The sequence below is a fragment of the Heterodontus francisci genome, chromosome 24 (genome assembly GCF_036365525.1).
Source record: "Heterodontus francisci isolate sHetFra1 chromosome 24, sHetFra1.hap1, whole genome shotgun sequence".
NCBI lineage: Eukaryota > Metazoa > Chordata > Chondrichthyes > Heterodontiformes > Heterodontidae > Heterodontus > Heterodontus francisci.
In genome coordinates this window covers 12697017-12720547 of record NC_090394.1, presented here as the reverse complement: position 1 = coordinate 12720547, position 23531 = coordinate 12697017, and the positions used below count along the sequence as shown (strand labels likewise).

The 23531-nt window shown below is 45.5% G+C and overlaps 1 protein-coding gene across 7 annotated transcripts in view; it reads right to left on the bottom strand.

The window, feature by feature from the left end:
• Nucleotides 1-14757, bottom strand: part of LOC137383199 (katanin-interacting protein) — a 234788-nt gene extending 220031 nt beyond the window's left edge. For 4 of the 7 annotated variants that reach the window (XR_010977350.1, XM_068055674.1, XM_068055673.1 and 1 more), the window contains exon 1: nt 11918-11988. Coding sequence is in view for 4 of the 7 variants with exons in the window: in XM_068055674.1 (XP_067911775.1) it covers nt 11918-11960 (43 nt within the window). In the remaining 3 variants the exon portion in view is untranslated. Of the gene's footprint in view, nt 1-11917; nt 11989-14308; nt 14386-14699 lie in introns of those variants that run through there. The other 3 variants (XM_068055677.1, XM_068055676.1, XM_068055675.1) reach the window with 3 other exon arrangements.
• Nucleotides 14758-23531: the final 8774 nt, after the last annotated feature.

Here is a 23531-nt window from a genome sequence, read left to right as displayed (position 1 = left end):
AACTAAGGCCACATCAGAGAAAAATAGAAAAAAATTAAAATTTAAGGCATTGTATCCAACTGCCTGAAGCAACAAGATAGATGAATTCATGGCACAAATACGTTCATGCGTTTCATCTAGCAGCCATTACTGAGACATGGTTGCAGCATGACCAAGGTTCGGAACCAAATATTTCAGGGTACTTGACTTTGACAAAAGATACACAAAATGGAAAAGAAGGTAGGGTAGTCCTGATAATAAAGGGTCAGATAAAGACAGTAAAGAGAATGGATTAAAGCACAGAAAATCTGGATGTAGAATCAGTATGGGTAGAGATAAGAAATAACAAAGAAATAACAAAGGGCAGAAAATACCGGTGGGTGTAGTTTCTTGGCCCCCAACAATAATCATAGCGTTGGACAGCGTATAAATTAGGAAGTTGGAGGAACATGTAAAAAGGGTAATGCAATAATCGTGGAGGAGTTTAATCTTCATAATACACTGATCAAATCAAATTGGTAAAAGTAGCTTGGAGTACGAGTTCATGGAATGCTTTTAAGATATTTTCTAGAACAATATGCCAAGGAACCAGCTAGGGAACTGTCTATGAAACTTGTATTCTGTAACGAGACACAGTTAACTAACTGGTAATGTTATAGCAAAGGATCCTTTTCGGAAGAGCGATCATAATACACTGAATTTCACTCTGACTTTGAGTTGTGTTTAGATCCAAAACTAGAGTCATCCTTTCCAACATCGAATGGGTGACTACTTCCTGTAGCACACCTGTGGAATCAACCGTGATGCAGCATTTGATCAGCGACATCTCAGCTCCCATTGCAACACAGCCAGCATCCTTCCAACAGCTGAGTGCTGCAATAGGAACTCAGACTGCCGTTATGCATTCCAGCCTGCTGGCATGTTGGCTTAGACTGCTGCCACCAAAACTCTGGATACCACTGGTCAAAGGGGCTTCCAAAGAATCACAACATTCCAACAGTTTACTCGGACTGCTGCGGCACTGCCCCACGCGAGTGGCAGTAGCTCTTTGGAGTATAAATCTGCTGTCCTCTTGCCAGATGACAGCTCCTACCACTGCCACTCGGCCACCCTTGCTTTGCCTGTCAGCCAGCCAGCCCAGTCTGCAGTGGGCCTTCTAGGTCCAGAGCTGCTTGAGGTCACCTTCCAAGCTCATCTGCTGTGCTTCCCACTGAAAGTCAACAGCCTTCCATCAGCTGTGCAGTAGCCGCTGGAGAAGCACGAAGTCAGGCAAAGGTGTATGAAAGAGGCACTAAAGGAATGCTCAAAAGTGATTATTTTTGTATGCACTATGGCACGATTTCATTTCTAAATTTGGATTGGATTGTGTACTTTTTTGCATTGTGGGAAAGAAATCAATGTGATGGTCTGTGATAGAGAGAAGGTAAAGAGTGTGGGACTGTTGATGAATGAAAATTGGGGTTGAGGTTACTGGCATCGCGAGTTAACAAAGGGGCATAGGAGCAGGTACAGGCTATTTAGCCTCTCAATGAGATTGTGGCTGATCTGCAAACTATAGTTTTTACTATGAGTTCCGAAGAAGGGTCGCTGACCCGAAACGTTAACTCTGCTTCTCTTTCCACAGATGCTGCCAGACCTGCTGAGTGATTCCAGCATTTCTTGTTTTTGTATCCCTTACTATCTTTGGTTAACAAAAATCTATCAATCGCAGATTTCAAATTAACAATTGATCTAGCATCAATTGCCATTTGCAGAAGAGAGTTCCAAACTTCTACCACCCTTTGGGTGTAGACGTTTTTCCTAATTTCATTCCTCAAAGGTCTGGTTCTGATTTTTAGACTATGCCCCCTTGTCCTTGACTCCCCACCCAGCAGAAATAGTTTCTCTTTATCTACCCTATTGTCTCCTTAACATCATGAAAACTTCAATCAAATCACCACTTAACCTTCTGAATTCCAGGGAATACAACCCTAGTTGTGGAATTTCCCCTTATAATTTACAAAGTGACTGCAGACAACACAGCAGCCGGCTGACGTTATCAGAACGCTCCAAGCTGCGTACATGCGCAAACGGTCTCCTTCTCCCAGTGAGATGTTGCGCATGTGCAGCGTACGTCTTGCCAGGACTAATTGGTGCACACGCTGGAAACCTTCATCAGCTACTCGCTCCTCTTGACCACTTCCCCTCACTCAGCTACTCTCTCCTGCTCCACTTGCCGCTCTACCCCCTCTGCCACTCACTCCAGACCTCACCGCTGCTCCCCCCACTCCCCTCGGCCAATTGTTCCCCACTCCTCGTTCTCTGCTCCCCCACCCCCCCCACAGATGCTAGCTCTAGGCCGCGCCACTTCCCTCCTCTCAGCCACTCGCTCCTACGTTGCCCCATGACCTCTCGCAGCCCGCGTTGCTTCTTCGGCAACACATGGAGAACGATCGAACGTGGGAGCAAGTGGCTGAGTGGGGGGGAAGTGGCGCAGCCTAGAGCTAGCATCTGTGGGGGGGGTGGGGGAGCAGGGAACGAGGAGTGGGGAACAATTGGCCGAGGGGAGTGGGGGGAGCAGCGGTGAGGTCTGGAGCGAGTGGCAGAGGGGGTAGAGTGGCAAGTGATTTTTGGGTTGAAGCTGTTTTTCTGTGATAAATTGAGCAGTGCCATCTTTAATCCTGGCAGCTCCCTGAACATCGCAGTGACGTTTCAGTGGAAAAGGCTGCATTTGTGCATGTGGTAGTACTGTCCCACCCAGTGATTGCATTGTCAGCAAACTCAGCCTATAATTTAGCCCTTGGAGTACAGGTATCATTCTGGTAAAACACGCTGCTCTCCCTCCAAGGCCAATATATCCTCCTCCCTAAACTGTGGTGCCCAGAAGACTCATAGTAATCCAGGTGTGGGATAAATTAAAAGGCAGTCTATGTTGCAGCTCCCTTCCTCTTCCTCCACATCAGCTAGTTGTTGGCAGGACTGTTCTCTCATGGTTGCAAAGTTGTGCAGCATGCCACCTCAAATCTTGAGACTCAGCCAAGTACTGCAGGGCTTCACCAGAGCAGTGCGGGCAGTGGAATCATCGCTTTCAGAAAATCCATCAGATTTTTTGAGGCAGCATGGCTCTCATTGTATCTCCACACATGTGCATGACTCATGCGTCTGATTCATGTGCCATGCCTTCAGAGAACCCTAGTCTCTCAGTAGCCACTCTGGTTTGCCATGGTGGGTGAAACACAACTGGCGTAGAGGACTGTTGCAGAATAAGTGCATTGTGACTGCTGCCATTGACCAGCGTGATGAGCTGCATGTGGTCACATACTAGCCGCACTTTCAGGTAATGGAACCTCTTTCGTTTCAGGTACGTAGTGGAGTTGATATGAGGCGCTTATAAAGCAATGTTTTTTTCATTCTTTCATGGAATGTGGGCATTACTGATAAGGCCAGCATTCGTTGCCCATCCCTAATTGTCTTTGTACACCCTATCTGTACTAATGCTTTGTCTTTCAACACACCATTAACATATTGTTTGCCTTTGCTCCATGACCTTTTGGTCAGCTATGTGGCCTTGTCCAATCTACACCTTCTCCTTTGTTATCTCTTGCCCCACCCCCGCCTCACTTGCTTATAACCTGTGACATTTCTAATATTTGTCAGTTCCGAAGAAGGGTCACTGACCTGAAACGTTAACTCTGCTTCTCTTTCCACAGATGCTGCCAGACCTGCTGAGTGGTTCCAGCATTTCTTGTTTTTATTCCTAATTGTTTTTGAACTGACTGGCTTGCTAGGACATTTCAGAGGGCAGTTACGAGTCAACCACATTGCTGTGGATCTGGAATCACATGTAGGCCAGATCAGGTATAGACGGTAGATTTCTTTCTCTAAAGAGCATTCGTGAATCTGATGGACTTTATGACAATCGTTGATAGTTTCATGGCACCATTACTGAGACTAGCTTTTAATTCGAGATTTTTATTCATTAATTGAATTTAAATTCCACCAGCTGCCATGGTGGGATCTGAACCCATGTCCCCTGGGCATTAGCCTGGGCATCTGGAATACTAATTTAGTTACATTAGCACTATGCCACCATCGCCCCATCTGCATGTAGTCAATGCCACCCTGCACTGTGGAGAAGCCTGCAATTTGAGCACTCGTGCCCACTCTACCTGTTTCTCTCTGGCAAAAGGGAATGAAAGAAAGTCATCTCTCTTTGAATGGAGAGTCACAGTGACCACGCTTATGCAGCAGTGCACAGCAAACGGAGACATATTGCTTGTATCTTCAGCAGTGGCTTGGAAGGAGCCAGATGCATAAAAATTTAGAGCCATAGTCACCTTCACAGCCACTGGCAATGTAGTCTTTGCCCTACTCCTAGGTTGGGGTTGTGGCTACACTTTGTGGCAGATTTCAGTGAGGCACAGACATCTCAAGCATTAGTTATCGCCGAGGTTTAGGTAGAAAAATTGCTCCCTAAGTACCCTCTGCCAATGTGGCCTCCTGCTGAAAGCCCTTTTCCCCCTCCAATTTATTTTTGTTTATTTATTTAGAGATACAGCCCACCGAGTCTGTGCCGACCATCAACCACCCATTTATACGAATCCTACATTAATTCCATTACCCTGTCACACCCCCACCTTCCCTCAATTCTCCTACCAGCTACCTATACTAGGGGCAATTTATAATGGCCAATTTACCTATCAACCTGCAAGTCTTTGGCTGTGGGAGGAAACCAGAGCACCTGGCGAAAACATGCGGTCACAGGGAGAACTTGCAAACTCCGCACAGGCAGTACCCAGAATCGAACCCGGGTTGCTGGAGCTGAGAGGCTGTGGTGCTAACCACTACGCCACTGTGCCGCCCTTCCTCTTCTAGCACTTGCTCTGCACGTCAACTCTTCATTCTCTGAGTCATGCTCAATGCTAAGAGGAAGGCTAAATCGTCCACCCATATCTGGGAGCTACTGGTCTGTGCAGAAGCATTCAACAAAAAGTACTTCAGCATCTGCTGCAGCAATCCCTGTAGACTACTGAAACCATAACCAACAGTGGAAAGCACCCAAAACTCAGATTTGCAGCAACAGCCAGAAGAAATAATCCAGCAACTAACCTGTAATTAGTTGGTGATCCCTTTAAATAGGACTGATGTGGGGTCCTTAGTGTCAACCCGTGCAAGCTCAGAGGGTACAGGCTGGAGCTTGGAGCTCCAAAATGGCAGCACTAGCATCAAAGTAGCACTGCACACTGTCATCACCGACCTGCTCTGTATGCTGCTGGCGAACATCAGGTGCACCGGCCAACCCCTTTACAAATATGGTATCCAGCACACTTCCCATTGGAAGTGTGCACACACACCTCAGCCGTTCTTTTGGACGCTTAAGGGGTTTCACAGTGCGCAGAAAATGGGCACACAAAGCTTAATCTCACCCCCGATGACATTTTGCAAACATTTTCTGTAACAAATAAAAGTATACCCTAAGTAATCTTCATCTCCCTATCCATTCAATTGAGGATTAATAAAAAATATTGCCAGAAAGTTGCATTTTTATTCTGTAAGGAGTTGAGTGTCTGTTTGCACTAGTAATATCAGCGCACTCTAGGTGGAAATCAGCTGAATCAGTGCAAAACACTGAGGAATTTTAAACGCAAGTGAGCTGCACTCAAAATCACTTACATTTGTGTTTTCCATGATCTTTTACACTGGTTCAAGAATCAATTAGCCCAGTGCCCCAAGTCCAAATTGAGAGATTCAGGAAGGCTCTGCAAATTGCATTCATTTTCTTAGGCTAACAGGCACTAATTGGCATGTTTTAAAAGCTTTCTCATATCAAAAATATTTAATTTACTAATAAACTAACTAGTGTAGACCACAAAACCATTAACTGACTCAATATAGTTCTTTTTAATGTCATTTCCAGTGATTTTAAGAGGTTATTCACAGGCAGAGTGTAACAGCCCCGACAAACAAATTTCTCTGCAGCACCTGTGGAAGAGCCTGTCACTCTAGAATTGGCCTTTATAGCCACTCCAGGCGCTGCTTCACAAACCACTGACCACCTCCAGGCGCTTATCCATTGTCTCTTGAGATAAGGAGGCCAAAGAAGAAGATTCACAGGCAGAGGACTGGACACTCCTTAAAATGCTTACTTTTGAGGATAAACTCACTTTCGAGGATAAACTCACTTTCAGGTGCATTAGTAAAACTGGGCCAGATTACCACTCTTACATACTTTAAGGAATGCTTTTTAATGGAAAGGAAAAAGGTATGATGTTCTATTACACTGCACTGGTTTGTGGAAGGTTTTATGTTTGTGATTATGAAAATGAATTTTAGTGGAAGATATAAACAAATAAAATACTGAGGGGGCTTGACAGCTGCTGAGAGGTTGTTTTCCTTGTGGGGGAATCTAGAACGGGGGGGGGGCACAGTTTCAGAATAAGGGGTCCCCTATTGAAGGAGATAAGGAGGAATTTCTTCTCTCAGAGGGTTGTTAATCTTTGGAATTCCCTTCCCCAGCGGGCAATGGAGGCTGGGTCATTGAATATATTCATACAAACATAGAAAATAGGAGCAGGAGTAGGCCATTTGGCTCTTCGAGCCTGCTCCACCCTTCATTATGATCATGGCTGATCATCCAACTCAGTAACCTGTTCCCGCTTTCGCCCCATATCCTTTCATCCCTTTCGCCCCAAGAGCTATATCTAACTCCTTCTTGAAAACATACAATGTTTTCACCTCAACTGCTTCCTGTGGTAGCAAATTCCACAGGCTCACCACTCTCTGAAGTAATTTCTCCTCATCTCAGTCCTGAAAGTTTTACCCCGTATCCTTAGACTATGACCCCGGTTCTGGACTCCCCCACCATCGGGAACATCCTTCCTGCATCTACCCTGTCAAGTCCTGTTAAAATTTCAAGACTGAGTTGGACAGATTTTTGATCTACAAGGGAGTGCACAGTTATGGGGGCAGGCAGGAAAGTAGAGTTAAGACCACAATCAGATCAGCCATGATGTTATTGAATGACAGAGAAGCTTAAAGGGCCCAATGGCCTACTCCTGATCCTATTTCTTATGTTCTTACGGAAACTTGAAGCCTAACCTAACCACCATACAAGCGCATTTTTGGCACAATTTCCCAACTGCACTCAAAGCAGAAGCATTACCCAAAAAACTTTAAGGTACAATACTTTTCAGCAATTATGCCATTAGACTGGAAGTATGTTAATGTTACTCCAGTACATAAGAAGGGTAAGAGCGAGAAACCAGATAACCAACAGGCCTGCCACATCAGTTCTCGGAAAGCTGCTGGAACCTGCCATTAGGGATAGAGTGAATGAGAACTTGAACAGATATAAGCGGATTTGTCAAGGGCAAGTCACGTCTGACTAATCTGGTTGAATTTTTTTTAAGAAGGTCACTAATAAGGTGGCTTCTATGGAAGTTATCTTAATGGACTTCAAGAAGGCTTTTAATAAGATACCACACAAAAGATTATTGGTAAACATCAGCACAAAGAATTAGAGTCATAGAGTATTACAGCACAGAAACAGGCCCTTCGGCCCCTCCTGTCTGTGCCGACCATCAAGCACCGAAATATTCTAATCCCATTTTCCAGCACTTGGCCTGTAGCCTTGTATGCTATGGCATTTCAAGTGCACATCTAAATACTTGTTAAATGTTTTGAGGGTTCCTGCCTCGACCACTCCTTCAGGCAGTGTGTTCCAGATTCCAACCACTCTCTGGGTGAAATTTTTTTTCCTCAAATCCCCTCCAAACCTCCTGCCCTTTACCTTTAATCTGTGCCCCCTCGTTATTGATCCCTCTGCTAAGGGGAAAAGTTTCTTCCTATCTATCCTATCAATGCCCCTCATAATTTTGTATACCTCAATCAGGTCCCCCCTCAGCCTTCTCTGCTCCAAGGAAAACAACCGTGGCCTATCCAGTCTCTCTTCATAGCTGAAATGCTCCAGCCCAGGCAACATCCTGGTGAATCTCCTCTGCACCCTCTCCAGTGCAATCACATCCTTCCTATAGTGTGGTGACCAGAACTGTACACAGTACTCCAGCTGTGGCCTAACTAGCATTTTATACAGCTCCATCATAACCTCCCTGCTCTTATATTCCATGCCTCGGCTGATAAAGGCAAGTATCCCATATGCCTTCCTAACCACCTTATCTAACTGTGCTGCTGCCTTCAATGATCTAAGGACAAATACATCAAAATCCCTCTGACCTTCTGTACTTCCTAGGGTCCTACCATCCATTGTATATTCCTTTGCCTTGTTAGTCCTCCCAAAATGCATCACCTTGCACTTCTCAGGATTAAATTCCATTTGCCACTGCTCCACCCATCTTACCAACCTATCTATGTAATCTGAGGCTTTCCTCCTCACTATTTATGACACCACCAATTTTCAGATCATCTGCGAACTTACTGATCATACCTCCTATATTCACATCTTAATCATTAATGTACACTACAGACAGCAAGGGTCCCAGCATCTATCCCTGCGGTACACCACTGGTCACAGGCTTCCACACGCATAAACAACCCGCGATCATCACCCTCTGCCTCCTGCCACTAAGCCAATTTTGGATCCAATTTGCCTAATTGCCCTGGATCCCATGGGTTCTTACCTTCTTAACCAATCTCCAATGCAGCACCTTATCAAAAGCCTTACTGAAGTCCATGTAGACTACATCAACTGCCTTACCCTCAACTACACATCTAATCACCTCCTCAAAAAATTCAATAAAGTTTGTTAGACACGATCTCTCCCTGACAAAGACATGCTGAACTATCCCTGCCTCTCCAAGTGGAGATTAATCCTGTCCCTCAGAGTTTTTTCCAATAGTTTCCCTACCACTGATGTTAGTCTCACTGACCTGTAATTATCTAGTTTATCCCTGCTATACCCTTCTTGAATATTGGTACCACATTCGCTGTCCTCCAGTCCTCTGGTACCTCTCCTGTGGCCAGAGAGGATTTGAAAATTTGTCTCAGAGCCCCTGCTATCTCCTCCCTTGCCTCACATAACCTGGGATACATCTCATCTGGGCCTGGGAATCGATCCACTTTTTAGCCTGCTAAAACAGCTAATACTTCCTCCCTTTCAATGCTAATTTGTTCAAGTGCATCACAATCCCCCTCCCTGATCTCTACACCTACTTCGTCCTTGTCCATAGTGGTAGCCATTTGACAGGTTGGCAATTGGTTAGAAGGTAGGAAACAGAGAGTGGGTATAAAATGCAGGTACTCAGATTATCAGAATGTGACAGGGGGTGTTCCCCAGGGAAATGTTCTGGGCCCGCAATCATATTTAATACTGACTTGGTTGAAAGAGTAGAGAATCGACATCCAAGTTTGCAGATGACAATAATAGTGCAGAAAGTTGCAAAGGGACATAGAAGGATTAAGTGACTGGGGAAAACTGAGACAGACAGAGTTCAATGTGGGCAAGTGTGGGCTTATTCGCTTTGGACCCAAGAAAGCTAAGTCAGAGTATTTTAGGGATTCAAGTAAACAAATCATTAACTTTCTTGGTTGCCTTTTGTAGCTTTTAATGTTCACCTTTATTGCCAAAACAGCTGGAATACCATGGGGAGGAATTTATGCTTCAGTTGCGCAGATCTTGGATCAGACCCCATTGGGGGTACAGTGTTCAGTTTTGGGTGCCGCAGTAAGAATATTTGGAGACAGCGCAGATTTACCAGAATGATACTGGGGATGGGAACTTATAGTTTTGAGAAGACTACTGAAGCAGAGAAGGCAAAAAGGAAATTTATGAGAGATCATTAATATGATTAAGTTTGATAGACTGAACAGAAAAAGAATAACTTCTTTACACTGAGGTTTGTTGGAGCATGAAATGATATACTACTGGGAGCAGTTGAGATAGAAGCCATTGCATCATGTAAAAGAAAACTGGATAAATATTTGAAGCAGAGGATGAAGCTATGGAGCAAGTGAAAAGCAGTGGGGTTAATATTGGAAATCACAAGAAGCCAGCAGGAACAACTGGTTCAAGTGGCTTCAATTGATGCTATGAACTTCTATGGCCCTGGGGCCCAGAATCTTCTCTGAATTGCTTAAGACATATTTCTTAATATCAGAGAAGGCAGTGGCATAATGGTATTGTCACTGGACTAGTAACCCAGAGACCCAGGGTATTGCTCTGGGGACATGGGTTCAAATCCCACCACAGCAGAAGGTGGAATTTGAATTCAATTAATAAATCTGGAATTTAAAAAAAAAGCTAGTCTAATGATGGCCATGAAACTATTGTCAATTTTTGTAAAAACCCATCTGGTTCACTAATGTCCTTCAGGGAAGGAAATCTGCTATCCTTACCTGGTCTGACCTACATGTGACTCCACAGACCCACAGCAATGTGGTTAACTCTTACATGCCCTCTGAAATGGCCTAGCAAGCCACTCAGTTGTATCTAACCGCTTCTTCTTTCTTTTGGGCCTCCTTATCTCGAGAGACAATGGATACGCGCCTGCTATGAAGTCAATAATAAGGAATGAAACTGGACGGAGCACCCGGCATCGCCCTAGGCACCGGAAACGACAATGGCAGACCCAGCCCTGTTGACCCTGCAAAGTCCTCCTTCCTAACATCTGGGGGCTTGTGCCAAAGTTGGGAGAGCTGTGCCACAGACTAGTCAAGCAACAGCCTGACATAGTCATACTCACGGAATCATACCTGACAGACAATGTCCCAGACACTGCCATCCCCATCCCCGGGTATGTCCTGTCCCACCGGCAGGACAGACCCACCAGAGGTGGCGGCACAGTGGTATACAGTAGGGTGGGAATTGCCCTGTGAGTCCTCAACACCAACTCTGGACCCATGAAATCTCATGGCATCAGGTCAAACATGGACAGGGAAACCTCCTGCTGTTTACCACCTACCGCCCTCCTTCAGCTGATGAGTCAGTACTCCTCCATGTTGAACAGCACTTGAAGGAAGCACTGAGGGTGGCAAGGGCACAGAATGTACTCTGGGTGGGGGACTTCAATGTCCATCACCAAGAGTGGCTCAGTAGCACCACTACTGACCGAGCTGGCCAAGTCCTGAAGGACGTAGCTGCTAGACTGGGTCTGCAGCAGGTGGTGAGGGAACGAAGAGTGCAGGAGGGCATGCCAGGAGCAGCACACAGGACTATCTGCGTGCCAAACTGCGTAAGCAGCATGCGATAGACAGAGCTAAGCGATCCCATAACCAATGGATCAGATCTAAGCTCTGCAGTCCTGTCACATCCAGCCATGTATGATGGTGGACAATTAAACAACGAACTGGAGGAGGTGGCTCCACAAATATCCCTATCCTCAATAATGGGGGAGCCCAGCACATCAGTGCAAAAGATAAGGCTGAAGCATCTGCAACGATCTTCAACCAGAAGTGCCGAGTTGATGATCCATCACGGCCTCCTTCTGAAGTCCCCAGAAACGACAGAAGGCACTGGATACTACAAAGGCAATATTCCGGCATTAGTACTGATGACCTGGGCTCCAGAACTTGCCGTGCCCCTAGCCAAGCTGTTCCAGCACAGCTACAACACTGGCATCTACCCTGCAATGTGGAAAATTGCCTACATATGTCCTATACACAGAAAGTAGGACAAGTCCAACCCGGCAATTACCGCCCCATCAGCCTACTCTCAATCATCAGTAAAGTGATGGAAGGTGTCATCAACAGTGCCATCAAGCAGCACTTGCTTAGCAATAACCTGCTCAGTGATGCTCAGTTTGGGTTCCGCCAGGGCCACTCAGCTCCTGACCTCATTTCAGCCTTGGTTCAAACATGGACAAAAGAGCTGAACTCAAGAGGTGAGGTGAGAGTGACTGCCCTTGACATCAAGGCAACATTTGACCGAGTCTGGCATCAAGGAGTCCTAGCAAAACTGAGGTCAATGGGAATCAGGGGGAAAACCCTCCGCTGGTTGGATTCATACCTAGCGCAAAGGAAGATGGTTGTGGTTGTTGGAAGTCAATCATCCGAGCTCCAGGACATCACTGCAGGAGTTCCTCAGGATAGTGTCCCAGGCCCAACCATCTTCAGCTGCTTCATCAATGACCTTCCTTTAATCACAATGGCGCAGTGGTTAGCACCACAGCCTCACAGCTCCAGCGACCCGGGTTCAATTCTGGGTACTGCCTGTGCGGAGTTTGCAAGTTCTCCCTGTGACTGCGTGGGTCTTCGCCGGGTGCTCCCGTTTCCTCCCACAGCCAAAGACTTGCAGGTGATAGGTAAATTGGCCATTGTAAATTGCCCCTAGTGTAGGTAGGTGGTAGGGAATATGGGATTGCTGTAGGGTTAGTATAAATGGGTGGCTGTTGGTCGGCACAGACTCGGTGGGCCGAAGGGCCTGTTTCAGTGCTGTATCTCTAAATAGAAAAAAATGTCAGAAGTGGGGATATTCACTGATGATTGCACAATGTTCAGCACCATTCGTGACTCCTCAGTAATTGAAGCAGTCCGTGCAGAAATGCAGCAAGACTTGGACAATATCCAGGCTTGGGCTGATAAGTGGCAATTAACATTTGCGCCAAACAAGTGCCAGGCAATGGCCATCTCCAACAAGAGAGAATCTAACCATCTCCCCTTGACATTCAATGGCATTTCCATCGCAGAATTCCCCACTATCAACATCCTAGGAGCTACCATTGAGCAGAAACTGAACTGGAGTAGCCATATAAATACCGTGGCCACAAGAGCAGGTCAGAGGCTAGGAATCCTGTGGTGAGTAACACTCCTCCTGACTCCCCAAAGCCTGTCCACCATCTACAAGGCACAAGTCAGGAGTGTGATGGAATACTCTCCACTTGCCTGGATGGTTGCAGCTCCAACAACACTCAAGAAGCTCGACACCATTCAGGACAAAGCAGCCCACTTGGTTGGCACCCAATCTACAAACATTCACTCCCTCCACCACTGACGCACAGTGGCAGCAGTGTGTGCCATCTACAAGATGCACTGCAGCAACACACTAATGCTTCTTAGACAGCATCTTCCAAACCCACGACTTCTACCAACTAGAAGGACAATGGCAGCAAATGTATGGGAACACCACCACCTGCAAGTTCCCCTCCAAGTCACACACCATCCTGACTTGGAACAATATCGCCGTTCCTTCACTGTCACTGGGTCAAAATCCTGGAATTCCCTTCCTACCAGCCCACATGGACTGCAGTTCACCACCACCTTCTCAAGGGCAATTAGGGATGGGCAATAAATACTGGCCTGGCCAGTGGCGTCCACATCCCATGAATGAATAAAAAAAATGTGGCAGCATAACTCCTGCACTGTCATACATGAATTAGTCTCAGGTCACTCTGTACAGTCTATCTGCTACACTCTGCCTTGCATCCTTCATAAACGTGAGCTCATCCAAAACTCTACTGCCCTTGTCCTAACTCACATCTGGTCCTGTTCACCCATCACCCCTGAGCTTGCTGACTGATACCAGCTCCTGCTCTGACAACAACTCGATTTTAAAATTCTCATTCTTACTTTCAAATCCCTCCATCTCTTCACCCCTTCTGATCTCTATAACGTCCTCCAGCTCTAAACCCTCCATCGTCTCTGCGCTCCTCCAATCTAACCTCTTCTGCATCCCCAATGGGCCCAAAGCTCTGGAATTCCCTCCCGAAATCTCTCTGCCTCTTCGCTCCTTTCAGGCACTCCTTCAAACTACCTCTTTGACCAAGCTTTTGGTCATCTGTCATAATATTTCCTTATGTGATTCAGTGTCAGTTATAGGATCCCATATGAAACTGAATTTTGCTAAAACTACTGAGATTAAACTAGAAGGTTTCAGTGATAACAAAGCAATAATCCGCTTCAGTACAAGATCTTCAGTTTGATTGAAAAGTGAGTGACGTTTAAGATAATTACCACTGATTCAAAAGCAGCTAATACTTTCCTGAAAATAGTTTTAGAGAGATAAGGAAGCCCAAAAGAAAGAAGATGACTGTAATCTCAGGATTGATGGAGAGAGAGCTGCAGTGTGACTGGACTGACTGTGCGCATAGCAACGCACCAAGCGTCGGTGACAGCGGAGGAGCCCAGCCCAGCCCAGCCCAGCATGCTTACAGGGTTCAGGGTGAGTTCTGTCCCCTGCTCACTCAGTAGCGGCCCGCAGACTAGGCCAGGGGCCGGGTCGGTATCGGGGGATAGGGTCGGTACCCAGGGGCAGGGTCTGTGGCAGGGGGCAGGGTCGGTACCCAGGGGCAGGGTCTGCACCCCGGGCCGGGTCGAGGCCCAGCGTCTCCCGGTGCAGCCGCACGGGATCGGGTTTATAGCGCCTCCCGCGGGGAATCGGCGTCCCGGCCTCGGTACTCACGCTCCATGTCCCCCCGTCGCCGCCGCTCCCTCCAGGATCGGGCCTGCAGTCTCTGCACGCCGTGCCGGTAACGGCGGCAACACCCAATCACATAGCACTTCCGCTCGGCCCGAGCCAATTGCTACCCACTTCCGCTCCTCGGAGACCAGGAGAAGCGGCCAAACTAGGGGCTTCGTCGTGGTGTCTGTTCCAACTCTTCCCTGCAGGCCCAGTGTCAGTCCCAGTCCACCATCCACCCTCCCCGGCCCAGTCCCAGTCCACCGCCCCTCCCCCGACCACCAGGCTCGGTCTCAGGCCCGGGCTCAACCGCTGTATCAGGGGAAAACTCTCCACTGGTTGGAGTTACACCAAGCACATAGGAAGGTGACTGGTTGTTGGAGATCAATCATACCTCCAGGGCATCACTGCAGCACCTTCTCAGGGTAGTGTTCCAGACCCAACCATCTTCACCTGCTTTGGGCGGCACAGTGGCGCAGTGGTTAGCACCGCAGCCTCACAGCTCCAGTGACCCGGGTTCAATTCTGGGTACTGCCTGTGTGGAGTTTGCAAGTTCTCCCTGTCTGCGTGGGTTTCCTCCGGGTGCTCCGGTTTCCTCCCACATGCCAAAGACGTGCAGGTTGATAGGTTAATTGACCATTATAAGTTGCCCCTAGTATAGGTAGGTGGTAGGGAAATATATAGGGACAGGTGGGGATGTGGTAGGAATATGGGATTAGTGTAGGATTAGTATAAATGGGTGGTTGATGGTCGGCACAGACTCGGTGGCCCGAAGGGCCTGTTTCAGTGCTGTATCTCTAAACTAAACTAAACTAAACTCATCAATGACAATCAAAGGAAAATACTGCAGATGCTGGAAATCTGAAACAAAAACAAAAAATGCTGGAAATACTCATCACCTCTGGCAGCATCTGTGGAGAGAAGCAAAGTTAACTTTTCAGGTGACCTGCCATCCATCGCAACTAACAGTAAGGGGGCGCCTAGCTAACAGTGATGGAAATCATGATTAAATTTGAGAGGAAGATGGATGAGTCACAAACCAAGGTTTTAAATTGAGATAAGACAGACTTTGGAGAAATGACACAGAAAATGACCTCCATAGACTGGCAGAATTGTTCATGGATAAAACCACAATCAAACAGTGGAAGGTGTTCAAAGATCATTTGGTAGAGTACAATCACTGTACATATCCCTGAAGTGCATGAGCTCTACTTGTGTAATTAAACAACCTTGATCAACAGGAGAAGTGGGAGATAGTATAAAGCTTACACAAATGCAACAAACAGTGAAGATTCCATGTACAGGAAATGGTGCAAAGAGCAGCAACTGTATACTAAGAAAGTAGTAAGCTGCAAAAGGGGAATACAACAAAATACTTGCAAGGAATATCACGGACAACACAAAACGATTTTACAAATAAAAGGAGGATGGCTAAGAGCAGTAAAACAGAAAATGCTGGAAATACTCAGGCAGCATCGATGGAGAGAGAAACAGTTAATGCTTCAGGTTGATGACGTTTCAAGAAACACAAGAAATAGGAGCAGGAGTAGACCATATGGCCCATCGAGCCTGCTTTGCCATTCAATATGATCATGGCTGATCTTAAGCTTCGTCTCCACTTTCCCACCCACTCGCAATATCCCTTGATTCCCTGAGAGACCAAAAATCTGTGTATCCCAGCCTTAAATGTATTCAACAATGGAGCATCCACAACCCTCTGGGGTAGAGAATTCCAAAGATTCACAACCCTTTGAGTGAGGTAATTTCTCCTCATCTCAGTCGTAAATTGAGATTGTGTCCCCGTGTTTTTGATTCCTCGACCAGGGGAAACAATCTCTCAGTATCTACCCTATCCAGCCCCCTTCAGGATATTGTATGTTTCAGTGAGATCACCTCTTATTCTTCTAAACTCCAGAGAATATAGGCCCAATTTACTCAGCCTCTCATCACAGGGGCAAACCCCTCATCCCAGGGACCAATTTAGTGAACCTTCGCTGTACCACGTCCAATGCAAGTATATCTTGTCAGAACTAGGAAAGGTTAGAAATGTAATAGGTTTTAAACAAGTACAGAGGCACGGAAAGGGTGAAAGAAGAAAAGGGAAGGTCTGTGATAGGCGCTTTTGTCATAAAAAAAGGGATGATGATGCAAGTAAATAAATAATAGATGGATTTAGAGGAGATGCAGATGGGAAAAGCGTTATCATCACCAACAAGTACCATCCAAAAAAAAGTAGAGATTATGATCTAAGATGGTTGAACTCAATGTTGAGTCCGGAAGGCTGTAAAATGTCTTATCGAGAGCTGAGGTACTTTTCCTTGAGCTTACATTGAGCTTCATTGAAAGGCTGAGGACAGAGAGGCCAGAATGGGGTGGAGAATTAATATGACAGGCAACTGGAAGCTCAGGATCATGCTTGCAGACTGAATGGAGGAGTTCATCAAAGTGGTCATCCAATCTGCATTTGGGCTCTCCAATGTCGAGAAAGACACCTTGTTGGCCCCGAATACCATCTGCAAAACTGAAAGAAGTGAGAGATAATTGTTGTTTCACCTGGAAGGAGTGTTTGGGGCCTTGGAATGTGAGAAAAGAGCATGTAAAAGGGTAGATTTTTCATCTCCTGTGCTTGCATGGCAAGTTGCTGTGGGAAGGAGATGATGGGGGCGATTGAGGAGAGAATCAGGGTGTCGCAGAGGGAACGGCCCCTTTGGAATACTAAAAAGGGAGGGAAAGATGTGTTTGGTGGTATCATCATCCTCAAGGTGGCAGAAATGCCAGAGGATGATCTGCTGAATGTGGAGGCTGGTGGGGTAGAAGATGAGGACAAAGAGATGTGAAGGAGTCTAGCCCTGAAGACTCAAAGGGTTAAAGACCTCATCTTCCTAATCAAAGGAGCCTACTGTTTTCTAACTAAAGGGGGCCTACTGCTTACCTCATCTTTCTAAGTAAAGGGTACTAAACTGCATGACAACCACACCTAAGCAAAAGGTTCTCACTGCATGCTAACCGATTGATAAGGTAATTTTTTGCTGAAAGCCCAACAATATCTAAGACACACGTTGAACTAAATAACATCCATACCTTCTAAACCAAGGGGGCCCACCCCATGCTAACCAATTGATGAGGTTTTTTTTGCTGAAAGTCCAACCATATCTGAATGCATGTTGAAACTACAGTTAGCTGCGTCATGACCAATTGATCAACAAGAGTGCTCGCAGCTGACCAAGGTAGTGCACCCGGTACAGTAACTGGGAAAAAGAGGTATCAATACCAAAAGCTCAGATTAGATTTTAGATTTGCTTAGATTCGCTGGAATGGATCTCGTTGGCTATCAGAGCAAGGTGGGCATGATCCTCCCCATAACTGGGATAGAAGCATCTCACCTGCTCTATGGTCTCTGACTACTTGGGGATTTAAGGTACATGCTACTTTGATAATTGATGGATATCCAGACTAGTTCTCAGGATATTCTACTATAACAATATTTAGATTTAAAAGTTAGATTCTCTACTAACTATAAGATTATGTTTTTTTACTGTTAGTGTGATTAATAGTCTCACCAGCGGTAAATTGCATGTCAGTTCTTTTATAAATTTCTATATAGCTTAGAACTTATTTTATCTTACCTAGTTTTCTGTATCACTAACCCATGAACCACATCTTCATACACTCTTTGGTAAAAAGGTACATTACTGAGGAAGGCCCCCAGACAAGATGGAGTAAGAGGTCAGTTGACCCCTCCTATACTGCAAATACACATCATGACATTTGGAGACAAAACCCATCATCACATCTGGACTCATTCTGGGGAAGGCACATTAAAGTGCTAAAAGGGCCATTCAATACAAAATGGCTCCTAGATTTAAGAATTGGATTGACACAGACCTTCACAGACAGGGCAACTCCAGATGCAAAGCCAAGATAATAAGTGGGAAATAACACCACTTTATCAAGATCAACCGCATTACAACCCCATTGTGTAACAATAGTCCCACATTTAAAGACATTGAATGGACACACCAGGGAAGAGCATCTATGGCCACTTGACCAAAACCCAGGCTGGTAAGGATTTTCTTAAAAAAGATTTCGTTGAGAGAAAGCGTGAGAGAAAGCCAGCCAATGAGAAAACTGAGACATCCTTTCCAGCCAAGACTAAGATCCTGCCTGTAACATCTCTAAATAACCAAGGCAGAGACTCCAAAGGTGACCTTGAAAACTCCCCACCTGAGAAATTTTAACAAGATTGTTCACCAACTTTGCGTCTTAAACAAAGGAACCTGCAATACTTCAGTGAACTAAGACAAGGAACATCAGGCCTGCAACCCTTTTTAAAAAATCCTCCCTGAAAACCAAGAAGATTTCAAAGTGGTCTTTTTACAACAATCAGACTTAATCCTCTAATCTATCTTTTCTTCTGTGTGTACCTGTGTGAGTGGGTGAGGTTGCAAACATTTTCAGGTATTGTTTGATAAATAGTTATCGTTCTTTTTAAACCTATGAGAAAACCTGTTGTTTGTCTGTTTATTTGTCCCTTAAAACACTCAGAGACTAAAACACTTTTTTTTAAAAAAACAGTATCTGCAGTCAGGTGAGAGGTGAAAAGTGGAAGTCGCCCACACCATTTCCCACCTGTCCGTAACAATGTGCTGTGATATATTACAGCAGTCTTACTGTATAACGATCAGCTCACTATAGTAAGCAGTTCTGCTGCCAGTTTCCAGAAGATGGCACCCTTGTTTCAAATAGGAGTGATGAAAGTCTGCTTTCTTGCCATTTCAAACTGTTATCAAAAGTCAAAAGGCCATTCTATTTTAAAATGGCTGGATTGTGAATGAAGACAAAGGGACATTAATCTTCAAAAAAAATTCACAGTTTTTTTGTAGTAATATTTTATATTTTCCGAATTAAATATTTACCAATTCTAACTTCTAAGAACTGGATAGGTTTAGCCTGGAAATTAATATGAGTGATGCTATCATACAAAAGCTTAACGTGTTAGATTCTTCTAAACAAATAGTTCAACTGAGCCATTAATCTATTTATTTTAAACAGATAAACATCTTCATTAAATTAGATATGGAATGTTATACAGACATGTTAAGTGTTCATATGGTACTATTGTAAAAAGTAATTTCCAGGCTTTCGAGTTTAACTATAATTAAATGGCAAGCAGAAACCTTATGGCTCTTTGTTTTTCCACACTGTAGATTTCTATGTAAGCTTCATGAAACTGTTGCTTTTGGTCAACATTGTTAGAAGGAATAAAATAAGTTTCTGGTTAAGAGTGATCAGAAGGATTTGTGATTAATTTGGTTAAGTACAATGTTTACTTTTATGAGAAAACATGAGCGCTAGTTGACCCAGATTTTGTGGTTAGAATAATGCTGACGCTATCATCACTTGCTGTTATTAAGGAGTAAATCGAACAGAGCATGCGCAGCTAAATGCAGAAATCAGGAAGTTTCTGTTCAAGTTGTCTTACTCCTCCAGAACCTGTAACAGTATCTCACAGAAATTCAGCTTTCACATACATGGAAGGACATGAAGTTGGGTTATTTACCCAATAAATGGTCCAGAAAATGTTAGGACTTGTGTGTAAATGAATTTTTAATGCCTTGATAAGTCTTAATTAGTGCCAAACAACCTCTCTGGCACTGAAAATTTAGTTTTACAACTCTGGAGTTTAAAAATTACTTTTTAAAGAAAAAAACATTTCCTGGGCTGTTTTGTCTGGCTTAATGACTATTGCAACTAGGCAGAGTATGCACAATGTACACTCTGTCCATTTCTATCTGAAAATTGCAATTCGGATACTAAACTATTTGTTTCAGACATGTGAGCTGCTTGCCCATTTACAGGCCCTCCTGGAAATTACAATGGAGTGCACGTAGGATTGGCTTGGCTGCAATGCCCTCTGCAAATCTCCTGCCTACATTGTTTGTCAAGGCTGACACACCATTTGGGTAAGAAATTGGAGGGCAGCCACCATTCAGGGAGCCAAGCCTTAGAAAGTAGTGCAGCCAGGATAATTGGCAAGGAAAACGTGGCAGCTTATTTACGTTGGCAGCAGAACATTGTAGCCTAGAAATTGGTTGCTACCTCACCCTAACAGACACCAAAGCATCTATTATGGTGTGCAGTGAGTGCATGAACATTCCACATCAATTGCAATTAACTGGTGCTGCACGGGTGCAAATGGAGGTGAGCTTCTTTGGAACTTTATTGCGGTGGTTAAAGGTTAGGATGCCTGCTGTCAATAAAGGTTCAGCACTCACTCAATTCCCTCTAGTAGTTTGGTGAGAGTAGTTAGTATGAGAGAGTTATTTGGAGAGTTTTGGGGTGTTCACACAGAGAAGCTTGTGTTGAGTGGTGCCATGGTTTTTCCTGTTTGGACTCAGAAGAATGAGGATCAACAGCAGTAAGGATGTGTTGTGGAGAGAGCTGCATGAAGCCAGCAGAGAAGGGAGCAACAGAGGGATCGAGGTTGCAGGAGACCCTACCTAGCAGTGTCTGCAGACAGAGGATTAGCTTCCTTGACCTGTTGGAGGGGCAGTGCTTCCGAACACTGAGATTGTCACATCAGGTGGTCGCAGGCATCTGCAGACTCCTACAAGAAGACCTGCTACCTGCTGGATTTGGCAGCCACACATTCTCTGGTGACTTTCAGTCACCTCCACTCTCAATTTCTTTCTCTGCAGCTGCTTCCAAGCTGTAAATGGAGATATAGCAGGGGTGCCGTAGTTGGCTGCACATAAATGCAGAAGGCAGATAACAGACAGATTGTTTGCTAGGGCTGGGAGGTATATAAACTTCATCTGTGATGACAGTAGCCAGAATGAATATACACTTGGATTCATACCTCTGGCTGGCTTCCAACAATCCGAGCGTGCCCTGAAAATCAGGAGCATTTATCAACTGCAAGGGATTTCATTCCATCAATGTGCAGCTGGTGTGAAACCACAAAAAATGGTCTACAGATCTGCGCCAGATTCCTTCAAGCTATCATGATGCTTTCATAATGCAGCAGTCCAGCACCCCAATATGTTCCAACCTTATAGGGCGGTTGCTAGGCGAAAAAGGATACCCTCTTCAAAATTGACTGGTACCACCTATGAGGAACCCACTAAGAGTGCTACAGCATATAAATACCACATGTGCCATACCGACGTTGTGCTTCAGGTATCTGGACAAGTCCAGAGATGCCCTTTAGCATGCAGCAGTGAGAATCTCCAGGATAATTGTGGTATGCTGTGTTTTGCAGAACATTGCATTTCAGCAATGACTAGAGGTACAGGAGGAACCAACTGCTTAGGATTCCTCATCTAATGCGAAGGAACTTGGGGCACGGAACACAAGATGAGCCAATCACATTGCTCGAGATGCCAGGGTTGCTCTGATAGTTTGAACATTTAATTAGTCACTCATACTGAAGCACGATAAGATCCCTCAGACAAAACAGTCCTGTAACCAGCCACTGGTTCCACATTCACCAATTGCTGTCAGTCACTTCATCCTTCCACACTCAACACCAAAATAATGGAAAACAAAATTGACACTCTCTATTCAAGAATGGGAAACTTGGGAAAATGGTGCTAATTAATAAATTTTATTTGTTGTAAAAAATTAACCAGAATAACAGGTATCAAAATACATACCCTTGGTTTAATATAAAGCTTTCCTCTCCTGTCTCTGCCACTCTGCCAATGCTACCCTTGTGGCTCCAGTAGAAGTTGTGTCAAGCTACCCCATTTCTTGCTCTGTCTTTTAAGGTGCTTGCAGCCAATGACCTCTTCAGTGTTGGAGCCCATGAGGGCAGTGCCAATGGCTGCTCTGCCTGTACTTATGCAGGGACAGATTGGGCCAGCGGGAGAAGAGGCAGCACATTCGTTACTCAGGTACTGGCTGGGAGGCCAAAGCACAGGGACAATGGGTGAGACAAACAAACACTTGTGAACGTACCCTTATCACCATCCTCCCACTTCTGGGCAAGTGGCACATCACACCTGCCTCTCCATGGGTGCTCAGCTTGGTTCAGTGATGGCTTGAAACCAGTAGTAATGCAAGACTGCCGTCTTTGCCTGCAGGGATTTATTCATACTCGCTAATACAACTGCCATGGAGCTGGACGCACTTTAGGCTGGATTTTACCAAGCCCACGATGTCGGGCTCCGTGCTGGGGGGTGGGGGGGGGGTGCTCTGGCAGCCCCCCCCATTGCTAGGCAATGGGACTTCAATTTCAATATTTAAATCAATGACATGAATGAATTTAAATGAACTTACCTGCAAACATCCAGGCCCACTGCGATCCTCAGTGCAATGGCCGGCACTCCTGAGCCTTCAATTCCCCATCTGGGGAAAGCTGGCATGACACTGGTGGGGAGGGGGAAGGAGTTAAGATTTCCAGTGCGTTGGGTAGTGGGGGGTAACAGCATCAAATAAACGTAATGAGTGTAGGGGATGGTGGGAAGGGTTGAACTTGTGCACCCTTTAAACTTGTGCAGTCAGGGGGGCAAAGGTCAGATTTAAAAGGTAAGTATTTTGGGGAGAAAGGGCAAATACCTCATGTAATTTTTATAGGGGGGTTGGAAAGGGACATTACAATTTTATTTTGTAAATATTGGGTGGGGTTCACTTTAAAAATTTTAATTTGCCGCCAGGGCTGGGCTGCCCTTTAAAAACAGCACCAGCGCCTGCGCACAGGCATTTGATGCCGTTGCTGGCACCAGACAGCCCACTCCCTCTAGGAGCTTGGGAATGGGGCAGTTCGCCCCGGCTATTTAAATAAGCCGCCACACGGAAGATCGCGGTGGCTTTTCTGTGTGTGGCCCACGTGTGCGTGCCGCCATTTAAAATCCAGCCCTTTGAGTGTATGGTTGAAAAACTCTGGGATATTACTGCACAAATGTGTGAGCTGGACTCCTCGATCCATTGCTGAGAATGCACATGGCAGAACTGTTAATACCTCACACAGTTGCTGTTGAGCCTCTAGCATTCTCCTTTTAATTGATGATCCTGCCCCATGGAGAGGCAGGTGTGATGTACCACTTGCCCAGGGGTGGGAGAATGGTGATAAAGGTACGTGCATAAATGTTTGCTTGTCTCACCCATTGTCCTTGCACTCCACCCTCCCAACCAGTACTTGAGTAACCAATATGCTTCCTCCTCTCCTGCTGGCCCAATCTCTCCATGCACAAGTACAGTTGGAGCAGCCATTGGCACTGCCCTA